At 45.6% G+C, this 17,262-nt stretch overlaps 1 protein-coding gene across 1 annotated transcript in view; it reads right to left on the reverse strand.

The window, feature by feature from the left end:
* Nucleotides 1–17,262, reverse strand: part of RAB3IL1 (RAB3A interacting protein like 1) — a 119,714-nt gene that overhangs the window by 65,554 nt on the left and 36,898 nt on the right. The window contains exon 4 of the mRNA XM_030201185.1: nucleotides 267–344. Coding sequence (XP_030057045.1) covers nucleotides 267–344 — 78 coding nt within the window. The remainder of the gene's footprint in view (nucleotides 1–266; nucleotides 345–17,262) is intronic.

Genomic DNA, 17,262 nt, shown 5'->3' on the forward strand with positions numbered 1-17,262 from the left:
CATACTCAAAACTAGGAAATTACCAAGTGTAAGACAGCATGCACTTTAACGAAATCCAATTCCCAATTACCTTAAGTTACTGAGCATCAGGTGCCCATACAAACTGGGAACCGGTCACCATTCTGCCTTGTACATCTACCTGCTAAAGGGCAGAGGAATAGACAGCGCACCAGGGGGGCTGTGCCAAATACAGTAGCAGGAATGCCTCCTTCCTGCATATTGCAGAGGAGGGCTACCTGTAATGACCTCGGTCATGAAGACTTCACCTTGCCATGTGCCTCCCGCAGCTGCTTCTCCGAGGCGGCCTGTTTTGTGTTTGCTTCTCGAACCATCTTGTGAGCCTCCTGCAAACCATCACGATTTAGGTTTAGATTTCAAAGGGAGAAAAAAAATGATTTTTATTTATCTATCAAGTGTACAAATAATCATCACACACATCCACTTATTAACAGTAATGTAAACACATAAAAATGTAAATGATATTAAGAAAAGAAAATATACATCATAAGAAACAAATCTAAATCTTTAGGTTCTCTCAGTAGCAACCATTAGGCAAAACAGTTTGTTTGGTCATCTTCTTAATATCCAAAACGAGAAACGTAATTGTTCAGGGACAAAATACATATTGTACATTATGCTATTTAACAGTAAGATTTAATATGCTTCACAACCTCAAACAGGGAGTGGGTGTACTTAGAGGGCATCTCCAAAATGTTCAATGCTATAGTACCAGCCTGTAATGGTCTGCTTTGGGGTTATGGCAGGGGCAAGCAATGCTGCTGAGGAGGACTTGGATAAGGTTTCCATTGGGGACAGCCTGAGTTAGGCCCACTTTCCTCATTTCTTCTTTCAGCCTGTAGTTCCATCTTCTGTAAGACCAACAGGACAACAAGTCCATAGAGGCAATGGGGAAAGCCGGGATCAGCTCAGCCAGTCCCGATGAGCTGGAACTGCCAGGTCATCTAGCTCAGTGTTTTCCAAGTCCAGTCCTGGAGTACTCCTTGCCAGTCAGGTTTTCAGGATATCCACTATGAATATGCATGAAAGATTTGCAAAAAAATGGAGGCAGTGTATGGTAATCAAGTTCATGCATATTAAGCAAATAAGTTGCAAGATCCGAGACAACATGGTTTCACCAAAGGGAAATCGTGCCAAATGAATCTCATTAAATTCTTTGACTAGGTGACTGGAGAATTAAATCAAGGACGTGCTATGGACGTAATCTACTTAGATTTCAGCAAAGCTTTTGACACGGTTCCCCACAGGAGGCTCTTGAATAAACTAGACAGGCTAAAGATAGGACCCGAAGTGGTGAACTGGATTAGGAAATGGTTAACGGGCAGACGCCAGAGGGTGGTGGTAAATGGAGTTCGCTCGGAGAAGAGAAAGGTGAGTAGTAGAGTGCCTCAGGGATTGGTGCTGGGGCCGATTCTATTCAATATATTTTTGAGTGACATTGCCAAAGGGTTACAAGGTAAAGTTTGCCTTTTTGCGGATTACACCAAGATTTGCAACACAGTGGACACTCCGGAGGGAATGGAAAACATGAAAAAGGATCTGCGGAAGCTAGAAAAATGGTCTAACGTTTGGCAATTAAAATTCAATGCGAAGAAATGCAAAGTGATGCATTTAGGGAGTAGAAATCCAAGGGAGACGTATGTGTTAGGCGGGCAGAGTCTGATAGGTACGGACGGGGAGAGGGATCTTGGGGTGATAGTATCTGAGGACCTGAAGGCGACGAAACAGTGTGACAAAGCGGTGGCCGTAGCTAGAAGATTGCTAGGCTGTATAGAGAGAGGTGTGACCAGCAGAAGAAAAGAGGTTTTAATACCCCTGTACAAGTTGTTGGTAAGGCCCCACCTGGAGTACTGTGTTCAGTTTTGGAGGTCGTATCTTGCGAAGGATGTTAAAAAAATGGAAGCGGTGCAAAGAAAAGCTACAAGAATGGTATGGGATTTGCGTTACAAGACGTATGAGGAGAGACTTGTTGACCTGAACGTGTATACCCTGGAGGAAAGGAGAAACAGGGGTGATATGATACAGACGTTCAAATATCTGAAAGGTATTAATCCGCAAACGAACCTTTTCCAGAGAGGGGAAGTCGGTAGGACGAGAGGACATGAAATGAGATTGAAGGGGGGGCAGACTCAAGAAAAATGTCAGGAAGTATTTCTTCACGGAGAGAGTGGTGGATGCTTGGAATGCCCTCCCGTGGGAGGTGGTGGAAATGAAAACGGTAACGGAATTCAAACATGCGTGGGATAAACAAAGGAATCCTGTTCAGAAGGAATGGATCCTCAGGAGCTTAGCCGAGATTGGGTGGCAGAGCCGGTGGTGGGAGGTGGGGCTGGTGGTTGGGAGGCGGGGATAGTGCTGGGCAGACTTGTACGGTCTGTGCCCTGAAGAGGACAGGTACAAATCAAGGTAAGGTATACACAAAAAGTAGCACATATAAGTTTACCTTGTTGGGCAGACTGGATGGACCGTGCAGGTCTTTTTCTGCCGTCATCTACTATGTTACTATGTATATTCATTGTGGATATCCTGAAAACCTGAGACAAGGGGTACTGCAGGACTGGACTTGGGAAACACTGATCTAGCTAGAGTCCTGTGAATGCCAACATTTCAAAATATTCTGAAGAAGTAGTAATTAAACAATTTGTACTAATTTAGCCAGTGTGTAACCCAAAGAAAATCACTAAAGTTCTATATTTTCCTTCCAATATTTTTAACCCCTGTAACTCAGGGTCTTATTGAGCTATAAATTAAACCTCACCTACTTTAATTCTTCTCAATCACGGCCTTGCTGTCTAAACTCAAGGTCTCTTACTTGTATCTGTCATGTATATCTGGATTAAACTGTAAGCTCCATTGAGCAGAGACTGCCCTCTATAGAGACGATAATTTAATACAAATATTACAGATAGAAACAGGTGCTTAAAAAATTACCTGGGGGTGTACCCAGATAAAAGCATGCACTACTGACGCACAGCAAATACTTTTATGTGGTATACAGATAAGCACACCCATGGAGCACTTCTCAGACACACATGTTCCCACACAAACCTAAGTAAGAGAAGGAGTGAGGATTCAGAACAGGTGGAAGGGCAAATAGAGGATCCCAAAAGAGGACAGGCGTACATGAGTAAGGTTCTTAGTTCTTTAACTAATTAAGGGGCCCTTTTACTAAGTTGCGGTAAAAAGGGCCCTGCGCTAATGGCGGGGGCTGTTTTGGCTGTGTTCTGAGGCCATTTTTACCACAGCAAGTAAAAAGGTCTAAAAAAGAAATGGCCATGCGGTAAGATTTCACTTACCGCATGGCCATGTGGCGGGGGGGGGGGGGGGGGGGGGGAGGACTTGCTGCCACCACTGAGGTGGCAGTAAGTGTGGTGGCTAGTGCCTGCTGAAATATTTTTCAAATATTTCTGCTAGCGCTGGAAATCCACGCCACACATCGCGGGTGGAACTACTGCTATGCACACCTAGGAAGACTATTTGCACTTGATTCAGAGCAGGTTATGATTACCTCCAGTGGGGTAATTTTAGAAATGCACATGGGCACCTGTTACCTTCCTAAAATGGATACAACCCAAGTGCTGATGTGCCTACACAGTCTAGGTGCCCTGATATAAAATTACCCTACATGTATCTCGGTACAACATCGCAAGCATCTGGCATAAGCTACAAAAATGATAATGATAATGTTTATGCAAGGAAAGCAGCTGAAAACTAGCCTCAGGGCACACAAAATCTAGCCACAAGGTAAGTAACAGGCACTTCAGCACTCTGAACAAATGAGGGGTCCTACTGCTCTATGAAAGGGTCTTTGCAAAACAGAGCACAGAATGCCTTACTCCCACCCCCTCCCCTGGAATGGAAAAGATCTTAGGAAAAAACAGAAAAATGTTTGGGTTTTTTTTTAATTGGTGCTGAGTAAGGAAAGGATGAGACACAATAGAAGGCCCAGAAGATCCCCAGCACGGTGGTCCTCTATCCACAGCTGGTAATTTACAGAGTCTGCTCCATCAAAAGACCTTTGTACTTGGCTTAATATAAAGTCCAAATACTGGGCTTCCTCTCTATAACAGGCTGAGTGCCAAAGTGTGTTATCCGATCCCAAACTTGGTGAAAGCAGAATATGACACAGCTACAAAACTCCGGCTTTGTTTTCAAAACTTGATTTAAAAGTTATTGTTTTAGAAGAAAAAATTTCCAGTGTCCTAAAACAAATTTAAGCTTTGATGTATTCCTCCCTTTCCTGCACAAATATTAAAACAAGTCTCTGACTGTGGATTGCTCCGTTTATCCCTATAATGACCTCCATCTTCCTCCTTCCTTGGAGAGATTTCATCTATACACACAGACACTAAGGCCAGACCTGCTCAACTCCTTCAATCCTTCCATCCAGGACTTTTGACAGAGAGGCTCAGTACACATCAGTTCAGTTTACCAGAGATCAGACAAGGCAGGACCAACTGTCAGAACACGTGAAGTGGAAGCCAAGACCTATCGTTTCTTTCTTTACAACATCCGTAAAATCCGCCCCTTTCTTTCTGAGCACTCTACCAAAACCCTCATACACACCCTTGTCACCTCTCGTTTAGACTACTGCAATCTGCTTCTTGCTGGCCTCCCACTTAGTCACCTCTCTCCTCTCCAATCGGTTCAAAACTCTGCTGCTCGTCTCGTCTTCCGCCAGGGTCACTTTACTCATACTACCCCTCTCCTCAAGTCACTTCACTGGCTCCCTATCCGTTTTCACATCCTGTTCAAACTTCTTCTACTAACCTATAAATGTACTCACTCTGCTGCTCCCCAGTATCTCTCCACACTCGTCCTTCTTATCTGTTCCCTTCTCACTACTGCCAACTCCAGACTTCGCGCCTTCTGTCTTGCTGCACCCTACGCCTGGAATAAACTTCCTGAGCCCCTACGTCTTGCCCCATCCTTGGCCACCTTTAAATCTAGACTGAAAGCCCACCTCTTTAACATTGCTTTTGACTCGTAACCACTCGCCTCCACCTACCCTCCTCTCCTCCTTCCTGTACACATTAATTGATTTGATTTGCTTTTTTTTTTTTGTCTATTAGATTGTAAGCTCTTTGAGCAGGGACTGTCTTTCTTCTATGTTTGTGCAGCGCTGCGTACGCCTTGCAGCGCTATAGAAATGCTAAATAGTAGTAGTAGTAGTAGTAGGAAGCACACAGACAAGATGATTATTTATTAGCACACTTCTATACTACTTCTCTGACCATAGAACAATGGCAGGGGTTTACAATCATATAAAACAATATTTCCCAAACTTGTCCTGAGCGAATCCGGCCAGCCGGATTTTTATAATATCAGCAATGAATATGCATGAGAGGAACCTGGATAGAACAAAGGCAGTACTGCATCTCTCTCTCATCAATTTTCACTGTGGACATCTTCAATACCAGAGTGGCTGTGGGTCCCCCCAGGACAGGTTTGGGAACCACTGCTATAAAAACAAAACAATTTCAGCCCTGTAAAACGTAATATACCCCAGTACATGGACATCTCAGCTACTATTGCAAAGCAGGCACCCCCCCCCCCCTAGCAATCAACATCAATAGTTACTACCGAAACAAATGTCCCACTGCTGTGAAAGCAGTGCTTCTCAACCCAATCCCTGGGGCACACCCAACCACTCAGGTTTTCAGGATATCCACAATGAAGATGCATGAAATAGATTTGCACATTAAGGACAGGGCTGACATTAGGGGGTGGCAAACAGGGCAATTGCTTTTGGGTCCCATCCCCGGTTTCTGCCCTGGGTCCCTGAATGTCTAACACCAGCCCTGTCTAAGAAGGCAGTGTATGCAAATCTCTCTCATGCATATTTCATTGCAGACAGGGCTGGTCTTAGGCAGGGGGGACAGGGGTGGCTGACAGGGCATTGCGCTTCCAGGGGATCCACAGCCCCGGCATGTCCCACTGCAGACCTGCCAAGTCTTGATGGGTCATCTCCTGCACTCCTGCTGGGGATGCTGAAAGTCCCACTGAGGGGAACAGCAAAGTTCTGCACATCTATTCTCTTATCCTCCTCCCCCCTTCATGTGGCCCTACATCTCTGTTGTTTGATACCCCACTGTAACCCTCCTTCCTTTTGCAGTTCTTAGTTTTTACAGCAACAACATTGCTACATTGAAGGACAAGGCTCTATGAAGCCTCGCATTTGAGCACCGGGAAGTCACTGCCAGGTCCCACCCACATGCAACAGGAAGTGTGTGTCAAGGGACAGGACCAGCAACAACTTCCCCGTACTCAAACGCAAGGCTCCATGGTGCCTTGCTCTTCTTCAATGTACCGACGTTGTTGCTGCAAAAACTAAGAAATAACTGCAAAAGGAAGTGTTGAAGGGAGGGTGCGGGACACAGAGGAGTGTCAAGAAGGGGAGATGCTGGACCTCAAGGGGGGAGAGAAAAGATACTCAATGGACTATTTGGAGGGAAGAAGGAAGTGAGACAGAAAAAGAGAAATGGTGGACCCTGTTTTATTTTTTTATTTTTGTTACATTTGTACCCTGAGCTTTCCCACTCATGGCAGGCTCAGTGCGGCTTACATATTATATACAGGTACTTATTTGTACCTGGGGCAATGGAGGGTTAAGTGACTTGCCCTGAGTCACAAGGAGCTGCCTGTGCCTGAAGTGGGAATCAAACTCAGTTCCTCAGTTCCCCAGGACCAAGTCCACCACCCTAACCACTAGGCCACTCCTCGGGAGAGAAGGGAAAGATGGCAGACCATTTTTTGAGGAGGAGGAGGATGAACGAGTGAATATAGAGAGATAGAGGGGGATGCTGGATTTGGGGAGTCAGAAGGAAACAGAGACACAAGATAGATGATAGGGTGGGAGAGGGTCTGATGCTAGAGAGGGGAGAAAGGGACTGACTGGCAGATGTTAGGGGTGGAAGAAGAGTGCTGATGCTGGGGTTGGGTAGGGGTGAGGCTGTAATGAGCAAGAGAGAACAAAAGGGGAAGGGGTGGAGAGGTGGTATAAAGGATCAGAGGGGCAGGAGGCTTAGGAAGCAGTGTAAAGAGATGGGACTATAGAAAGGCAGGGAAAACATGGAAATGGAGATAGTTGAGGAGGAATAGGAAACTGAGTGGGGGTGACAGAAAGAGTAAATGGCCTAGATGTTGGGAGGAATTGAGTTACAGGGAAAAAGCCAAGGCTGGTGAGGGAATGAGAGTCAGAAAAAGTAGATGAGGGCTTGGGAGAAGGAGTGAGGGAAAGAAAATAAGAATAAGCTAGGAAGTGGAAAGGAGTGGAGGAGTGGAGGAGTGGCCTAGTGGTTAGGGTGGTGGACTTTGGTCCTGGGGAACTGAGGAATTGAGTTCAATTCCCACTTCAGGCACAGGCAGCTCTTTGTGACTATGGGCAAGTCACTTAACCCTCCATTGCCCCATGTAAGCCGCATTGAGCCTGCCATGAGTGGGAAAGCGCGGGGTACAAATGTAACAAAAACAAAAAAAAAGAAAGAGAGAGAAAACAATGGGAGAACTGGGGAGGGTGTAAAAGGAAAGATGGTAAGTAGGTGAAAAGTGAAAAGAGGGAGAGTAAGAACTGGAGGGTGAGCGAAGGGGAGCTTACACTTAACTAGGAGTAGAGAAACAAAGAAGAGAGAAATGGAGAAAAAAAAAGATGAAACAAGATCGCAGTGACACAGCTGCAAACTCATACACCAGGAAACTGCGGCTATCCTGCAGGGCCTGCTAAAGCTGTGAACGCATGCAACAGTCTTGGCTCCCCGTACAATGAGGGCAAATCACTGAAAATGTCCTACAGAGGTCAGAGAGTGAATAAGAGATGCAGGCAGCAAATGCTAGAGGGAAGAGAAGGAAAAGATTCATATTTTGAGGGTGGCTGAGCATGAACTGGGTTGTTTAATAGAAAAGCAGAAATTTTGGGATTGAGTGGAGAGTTAAGTGGAAATTGGCAGTGGCAAAGAAATAATTTGGATTTGAGAAGTTGAGTGTTCATGGGGTGTGTTAATAGGGCCTAGAAAACAGGAAAAGGAGAAATAGATGCTTAGAGAGGAGACAGCAGGCACTCAGTGATTTAGAAGAAAGCAATTTGCTAGTCACACACACACAAGGGGTGACAACGGCTGCATGTACTCTAGCAGGACATATATATCCACTCCTACCCACACTAAGAATATGCAAGCATCTTTCTGACCTCATGTGCAAATTTTCTTCCTCCTGTCACCCTATCTTATCTATCTATATGTTCCATCTTTGCTTGCACCCTATGCTATTAAAATGTTTTATTGTGTATTGTGTTGACATTGTAATGTAGCCAGTGTGTTTTTTCTAACAAAAAAGGTGTCGGTACTCAAATTCCAGGCCACCCTTCAGGGGTGGAATGATCACTGAGAGACCCACCCCACAATAACCAGGCCCCCTGCAACCAGGCACAGAATCTATGACCAGGCAGAATTGGTGTGTAAAGCCTGAGTTCTTTCATGGGTCAATTTTGGCAGACAATGGAAAAGGTGCCGGTACTCAGTACCCCCTCAAAAAAAGCCCTGAATGTAGCATAATATGCCATACTTTGTATTGTAATTTCAGTATTATTACTGCTATAATGGTCTATTCCTTATGTTTGAGTTATTCTTGCTGTACACAGCCTTAAGTGAATTCCTTTAAAAAGGCGTTAAATAAATAAAGGGCAGGCAGAGGAAGAGAATGGGGCTCAAACTGGATGGGGGAGGTATGGGAACTATGTGATTTGGGGAAAGAGCTTATGCAAATGAGTGGGCCCAGGTCGAGAGGGGACAACATGGACTGGTGGGAGAAAGAAGCTTGGTTACAGGAGAAGAGGCAACCAGGGACTGAATGGAACAGCAGGTACATGGAATAGACAAGGGGAGAGCAGGGGCATAGGCAGCCTTCCAATATTGTGGGGGCCCAAGGTGGACTGAGGGGGCAACATATACGCACACACACACGTGTTAAAAATACCTTTGTTGGCAGAACCTCACCAAGTCTAAGTAATCACAAACTAAAGATAGACATATATAGACAAAATTTAAATTGAACTCCCAAGAAGCCAAATACTGCACACAATGCAGCAACTAAAGAGAAGCAGTGATGCATGAGCAGATGTAAATTTCAAAAACTGACATATTCTAATCAAATTTCAAATTAATAAACACAAACCAAAGAAATGAAAATAAGATGCTACCTTTTTATTGGATTAACTTAATAGTATAGTATACTGTCCTTGCTTGAGGAAGGAGGTTTTTGGCCTCAGAAAGATAGTCAAAAATGTTTTAAAATTAGTCCAATAAGAAGGTTCCACTATTTTCCATTTTTAATTTTTTCTATTTATTTATTAACCTCTAGAGTAGAGTAGATTAAGACAGCTACCACACTACTTTATCCTAAATTAAAAATTAAATTCTTTTTTTCTATCTTTGTTGTCTGGCCATTTAATTTTTCTAATTGTGTTGGCCCCAGTCCTTGATTTCTGCTGTCCTGTCTTCTCTTAACTCTCTTAACAGGGATTCCTGTCCTTTTGTCATTTTTCAGTATCTTCCAGTCTCCTTCATCTTCTCCACTACATCCATCTGCAACACTGATCATTTCCTTTCAATTTTCATCCATTTATTTTTCTGCCTCTTGGTACAGATTTCACTTATTCTTACTATCCAGTCTTCAATTTCCCTTTTTTTGAAATCATCTATCTTACAGCTTTCCATCTCCTTCCCCCACTCCTGCTCCTCTTATTTTCCAGTCTTTCACTACCCTCTCCCCCCTTCCATCTGCATCTCCCCTTTTCTCTCTACCCCACTTCCATCCAGCATCTCTTCTCTCCCCTCCAAATCCACACTCAGCATCTTGTCCCCTTCCATCCTGCATCTGCTCACTCTACCTCCTTCCATTCAGAATTTCTCCATCCAGCATCCCTCTCTCCCTCTTTCATCCAGCATATCTCCTCTTTATCTTTGCCTCATCTATCCAACATCTGCCTTTCATCCCCTTTAATTCAGCGTTTCTCCTCTTTCCAGCATCTGCCTTCTCCACCCCATTTCCATACAGCATGTCCCCTCCCTACTCTCCATTCCATTCAGTTGCTTCCTCCTCTCTCTCTCTCCACCCTTTCCATCCAGCATCTCCCCTTCTGTCTCCACCCTTTCCAGCTAATGTCTTCTCCCTCTCCTGCCAGTATCTCTCCTTTTCCAGCCAGCATGTATCCTTCTCCCCCTCTCCAGCCAGTGTTTCCATCTGTTTATGCCCCCTTCCAGCCAGTATTTACATCCAGTATGTTCCCTCTTTCCACACTTTCCAACCAGAATTTTCTCCATCTTTCTTCCATGTGAGAAGGGGATGGACTGGTAGAGCCATTAGCTGCATAGCCAAGAAAGCAGCTCTGCATCCTTGTGCTGTTTTTCAAATTTTTTCCGGGAAGCAGCTAGGCTGGCAGGGGAGGCTGGGAGGGGGATAAGGAAGCTGCTAAAATAGAGATGCCGAGGGTGGCCCACCACAAAGAGTGAGATGTACTATCCCAGTGAGTTAGATTGAAGGCTAATAAGAGATTTTTGTCATAGTGCATTCAAAGTATAATTTTGGCATGATGGGCAATGAAAATGATAAAGGGGATGGAACAACTTCCCTATGAGGAAAGGCTGAAATGGCTTGGGTTCTTCAGCTTGGAGAAAAGACAGCTGAGGGGCTCTGGTCCCACCCTCATTTCCTGTTTCCGCAAGGGCGGGACCAGAGCTTGAGAGACAGAAGCGAAGGCCGAAGGCGCGCTGCGCAAACAACACACTTTTCGCTGCCGCTGCAACCCCGACCAGGTATGCCTTTTAAATTTCGGAGGGGGGAGGCCCTGGTGCTCGGTGGGAGGGAGGGCGGACGGACCAGCGACGGCGCGCGAACCAGCGACGGCATGCGTGCCAACAGAGAGGGCTCTGCATGCCCTCTCTGGCAAGCTTGCCATAGGTTCACCTTCACTGGCCTAGGGAATTCCATCCCCTGCAAATACTGCTTCATCTCATCTGGAGATGCCACCTAAGTTGCATCAACTTAGGGCACAGCTTAATGAAATACAGATGGCAGAGATTGCTGCTCAGATGCAACAAACCCAGCAAGAACACTGAGTTTGAGAACAGAGCTAGTAGGCTACTTGCATATAAGCTCAAAAAGCGAGCCCAATGTAATGCTATCTCTAGCATAAAAAGCAACTCAGGTGAACAATATAGTCAAACAGAAAAAATTCAGGAAGTGTTCTGGGAATTCTATAATAGACTTTACCAATCGGAACAGGTGGCATCTCCAGATGAGATGAAGCAGTATTTGCAGGGGATGGAATTCCCTAGGCCAGTGAAGGCGAACCTATGGCACGCGTGCCAGAGAGGGCACGCAGAGCCCTCTCTGTTGGCACGCGCGCCGTCGCTGGTCCGTCCGCCCTCCCTCCCACCGAGCACCAGGGCCCCCCCCCTCCGAAATTTAAAAGGCATACCTGGTTGGGGTTAAGGCGGCGTCGGAAGCGGCAGCGAAAAGTGTGTTGTTTGCTTGGCGTACCTTCGGCCTTCCCATCTGTCTCTCAAGCTCTGGTCCCACCCTCATTTCCTGTTTCCGCAAGGGTGGGACCAGAGCTTGAGAGACAGAAGCGAAAGCCGAAGGCGCGCTGCGCACTTTTCGCTGCCGCCTTAACTGCGACCAGGTATGCCTTTTACATTTCGGAGGAGGGGGGGCCCTGGTGCTCGGATGGAGGGAGGCCTGGTGCTGGGTGGCAGGTCTGATCCTGGGTGCTAGGCCTGATGCTGGATGGTAGGCAGGGAGGCCTGGTGCTGGGTGCGAGGGAGGGATGCCTGATGGGTGCTAGGGAGGGAGGCCTGATGCTGGCTGAGAGGGTGGGCTGATGCTTGGTGCTGGGTGGCCTAGTGCTTGGTGCTGGGTGGGAGGGAGGCAGGCCTAGTGCTGGGTGGGAGGGAGGGAGGCCTGGTGCTGGCTGAGAGGGTGGACTGATGCTTGGTGCTGGGTGGCCTAGTGCTTGGTGCTGGGAGGGCAGGGGGAGAGGAGGGTGGCTGGACATGGATGGAGGGCAAGAAATGAAGAAGAAAGGAGGAAAGTAAAGAAATAAATGGAAAGGAAGCCCTGGAAACGGAGTTAAGAGAACAGATAGAGAGCAGCAGAATCAGAGACTAGGACCAATATGGATAGAAAAACAAAATCACCAGACAACAGAGGTAGAAAAAATCAATTTATTTTCATTTTAGTGTTTGGAATATGTCCAATTTGAGAATTTACATCTGCTGTCTTATTTTGCACTGGGTATACTGGAGCTGTAACAGCTTACAGAAATGATTTATAATGAAAAAAAATCATGTTATTTTTTTCTCCTATACTAGTATAATATTTTCAATGATGTCTGTTTATATGCGCCATGGCTGGTGTAAGGGGTGTGGCTATCATAGGGATGGAGTCATATGTGGTGACCCCGCCCATAATAAGTACCAGCACCTGTTATTCAGGTTAAATTGCCCTGTTGGCACTTTGCGATAAATAATTAGATTTTGGGTTGCTGTTTGGGCACTCGGTCTCTGAAAGGTTCACCATCACTGCCCTAGGCTATTCAAGGGGGGAGTTGGAAACACTGTCCCATTATCCTGGAGGACATAGAAAGAGCAATTGCAGACCTTCCCAATAACAAGACTCCTGGCCCAGATGGCTTCCCCGTACGATTTTATAAATTATTTGCTAAATGGATAACACCCCTGTTGCTTAGAGTAGTTACCTCTAAGCTGTTCAAAAATACCATCCTGGAGGCCCAGGCCAAACATATTCCACTAATTAGAAAAGAAAGACGGAAGTCCAAAAGACAGCCGGCCTGGTTTAAAAGTGAGGTGAAGAAAGTTATTAGGACTAAAAGAAATGCCTTCAGAAAATGGAAGAAGGAACCATCTGAAAATAACAAGAAGCAGCATAAAGAGTGTCAAAGCAAATTCAAGGTGCAGATAAAGAAGGCCAAGAGAGATTACGAAAAAAAGATAGCATTAGAGGCAAAAAAAAATAGTAAAAATTTTTCGGTATATTAAAAGCAGGAAGCCGGCAAAAGAATCGGTTGGGCCACTGGATGACCAAGGGGTAAAAGGGGCGATCAAGGAAGACAAAGACGAAGTGGAGAGATTGAATGAATTCTTTGCTTCGGTCTTCACCGAGGAAGATTTGGGTGGGATACCGGTGTCGGAAATGATATTTCAAGCAGATGAGTCGGAGAAACTTACTGACTTCATGGTAAACCTGGAGGACGTAATGGGGCAGTTCAGCAAACTGAAGAGTAGCAAATCTCCTGGACCGGATGGTATTCATCCTACAGTACTGATAGAACTGAAAAATGAGCTTGCAGAGCTACTGCTAGGGATATGCATTTTATCCTTAAAATCGAGCATGGTACCGGAAAATTGGAGGGTGGCCAATGTAACGCCCATTTTTAAAAAAGGTCCCAGGGGAGATCCAGGAAATTATAGACTGGTAAGTCTGACGTCGGTGCCGTGGAAAATGGTAGAGGCTATTATTAAAAACAAAATTACAGAGCACATCCGAGGACATGGATTACTGAGACCAAGTCAGCACGGCTTTTGTGTGGGGAAATCTTGCCTGACCAATTTACTTCAATTCTTTGAAGGAGTAAACAAACGTGGACAAAGGGGAGCCGGTTGATATTGTGTATCTGGATTTTCAAAAGGCATTTGACAAGGTACCTCATGAAAGGCTACAGAGGAAATTGGAGGGCCATGGGATAGGAGGAAATGTCCTATTGTGGATTAAAAACTGATTGAAGGATAGGAAACAGAGAGTGGGGTTAAATGGGCAGTATTCACAATGGAGAAGGGTAGTTAGTGGGGTTCCTCAGGTGCCTGTGCTAGGACCGCTGCTTTTTAATATATTTATAAATGATTTAGAGATGGGAGTAACTAGCGAAGTAATTAAATTTGCTGATGACACAAAGTTATTCAAACTCGTTAACTCGCGCCCGCGGGCGCAGGAATTCTGGACTACTATACTGGATTTAGTATTTGCCATTACAGGACAACATTATCCGTTAAAAATGGAACATTGCCTCTTGCATGTTAGACCTTACGGGGTGAAAGCCTATACTCACCAGCTAATTGCATATGTGTTCGTAGCTAGTAAATTGTTGCTAGCAGCGGCTTGGAGGCAGTCAACCCTTCCGAGTCTTCGAGTAGTTTTGCAAAAAGTGGACTATATAAATTTAATGTCCAAATTGACAGCCTTGCGCACAGGGCAAGTGGGATCCTACCATCGCATCTGGGAACCTTATATCCAGTGGTCTGCAGGACCTGGTCCTTCCTTGTTCACACATTAATCTCGGTTCCTGAAGACAATAGCAGGCGTATGGGAGGGGGGGGGTGGGGAGGGAGGGAAGAGGGAGGTGGGACGGAGAGCATTGATTGTAATGTTATTTTGTTGTGAATGATTAGCACTGGAGATGTTTTCCAGCTGATTGTTTTATTGTATATTGCTAAATTTCAAAAATAAAGGTTTAAAAAAAAAAATTAAAAAAAAAAAGTCGTTAACTCGCGACAGGATTGTGAAAAATAACAGAAGGACCTTACGAGACTGGGAGACTGGGCGGCTAAATGGCAGATGACGTTTAATGTGAGCAAGTGCAAGGTGATGCATGTGGGGAAAAAAGAACCCGAATTATAGGTACGTCATGCAAGGTTCCACGTTAGGAGTTACGGACCAAGAAAGGGATCTGGGTGTCGTCGTCGATAATACACTGAAACCTTCTGCTCAGTGTGTTGCTACGGCTCGGAAAGCGAATAGAATGTTGGGTATTATTAGGAAAGGTATGGAAAACAGGTGTGAGGATGTTATAATGCCATTATATCACTCCATGGTGCGACCGCACCTTGAGTATTGTGTTCAATTCTGATCGCCGCATCTCAAGAAAGATATAGTGGAACTGGAAAAGGTGCAGCGAAGGGTGACTAAAATGATAGCGGGGATGGGACGACTTCCCTATGAAGAAAGACTAAGGAGGCTAGGGCTTTTCAGCTTGGAGAAGAGACGGCTGAGGGGAGACATGATAGAGGTATATAAAATAATGAGTGGAGTGGAACAGGTGGATGTGAAGCGTCTGTTCACGCTTTCCAAAAATACTAGGACTAGGGGGCATGCGATGAAACTATAGTGTAGTAAATTTAAAACAAATCGGAGAAAGCTTTTCTTCACCCAATGCGTAATTAAACTCTGGAATTTGTTGCCGGAGAATGTGGTGAAGGCGGTTAGCTTGGCAGAGTTTAAAAAGGGGTTAGACGGTTTCCTAAAGGACAAGTCCATAAACCGCTACTAAATGGACTTGGGAAAAATCCACAATTCCAAGAATAACATGTATAGAATGTTTGTACATTTGGGAAGCTTGCCAGGTGCCCTTGGCCTGGATTGGCTGCTGTCGTGGACAGGATGCTGGGCTCGATGGACCCTTGGAGGCATATTTTCAAAGCACTTAGCCTTCCAAAGTTCCATAGAAACCTATGGAACTTTGGAAGGCTAAGTGCTTTGAAAATATGCCTCTTGGTCTCTCCCAGTGTGGCATTACTTATGTACCTCCTTCGATGAAGCCCAGGAACTTCCGTATTCCTGGAGAATGGTGGAAATAGTTTTGCTGTTGAAGCCGGGTAAGGATCCACTAGAGTGTGGGTCTTACCGCCCGATATCACTGTTAAATACAGATTAAGATATTTACCAAAATATTGGCTAAGAGGCTACAGGGGGTAATGGCCTATCTAGTACATGAGGACCAAGCGGGCTTCATAGCCGGGCGGCAAACGTTTGATAACATTAGGTGCCTATTACATATTATTCAGCAGGCCAGAGATGACTTAACACCAGTGATACTATTCTCAGTGGACGCAGAGAAAGCATTCAATCAAGTAGAGTGGCCATTCCTGTTCGCGGTATTAAAACAGATAGGAATAGGAGGCAAATTTCTGGCCTGGCTCCAGCTGCTATATGCCAACCGAATGGCAGCGATTAAGATAAATGGTACACTTACTAAACCATTGGGGTTGGGCAGGGGCACAAGGCAGGGATGTGTGGTCTCTCCATTGCTGTTTGCATTGTCGATTGAACCACTAGCCAAGATGATTAGGGAGCATGAGGAGGTAAGGGAGGTGGTCAGAGGCAAACGAGAGCACAAGACCATGCTTTTTGCTGATGATATACTGCTGACCCTCGCACAACCACAGCAATCATTAAATCGGGTGTTGGAGATTATGGCCCGCTTTGGACGCATGTCAGGCTTTAAAATTAATGCAAACAAATCAGAGATACTTAACCTCACAACGCCGCTGCAGGAGACAAGGGCGATACAGGAGGCACACCCATTCGTTTGGGCTGAGAAGTCTATCCAATATTTAGGTATACAGGTCACAGATAAGATATAGACCATGTTTCAGGCGAACTTCCCTAAGAAGTTAAAAGAGCTTTTTGAGGAACTGGATAGGTGGGAGGGCCTGACTGTCATGGCTGGGGAGAATTCATGCCATAAAAATGATGCTACTGCCAAAATTATTGTATTTATTCTTGGCCTTGCCAATACCAATCCCTCGCTCCTTTTTTCAGCTACTGAACCGAAAAATGTTTGCATATATCTGGCGGAAGAGGCCGCAGAGGGTGCGTAGGTCGATGATGTTCCAAACTCCAACCAGTGGAGGTATGGGTGTCCCCAACTTTTATCTATACTATCAGGCAACACACTGACAGAATGGTACCCGGAGAACAAAAAGAAGTGGTTACACTGGGAGAGAGCATGGATGGGTACCCGGTATTTGGGAGATATCCTATGGTCCCAGGGGTGTGAAATTCTGGCTACTGCCCGGAGGGTCCCGGTGGGGCTAAGTCATCTATTGTACACTTGGCTCCAGTTGCGAAGACGGGTTTTTCCGGATAGAAAGTACTTCTTGCAAATGGCCATTCGTGGAGCACCGGGGTTCCCCTTGGGAGAATCAGAGATGGGCACACAATGGACTATATAGGTTGGGCCAGATCTGGGATAAGGGGGAAGTAAAGGACATAGTTTGGCCTGGAGGAAAGGGATCTGGTATACTATCATTGCCTAAGAAACTTTATACGTAGGCGTGCGGGGGAGGAGTTGGATCTGGCTGAAACGGTTCTAGAGAGAGCGATTAGAGGGGGCGGGGGTAGGGGAAGTGTGACTCGGCTCCTATTTTCATCTCCACAGGACTACTATGTGGGGAG

Source organism: Microcaecilia unicolor, chromosome 4, assembly GCF_901765095.1.
Source record: "Microcaecilia unicolor chromosome 4, aMicUni1.1, whole genome shotgun sequence".
Taxonomy (NCBI): Eukaryota; Metazoa; Chordata; class Amphibia; order Gymnophiona; family Siphonopidae; genus Microcaecilia; species Microcaecilia unicolor.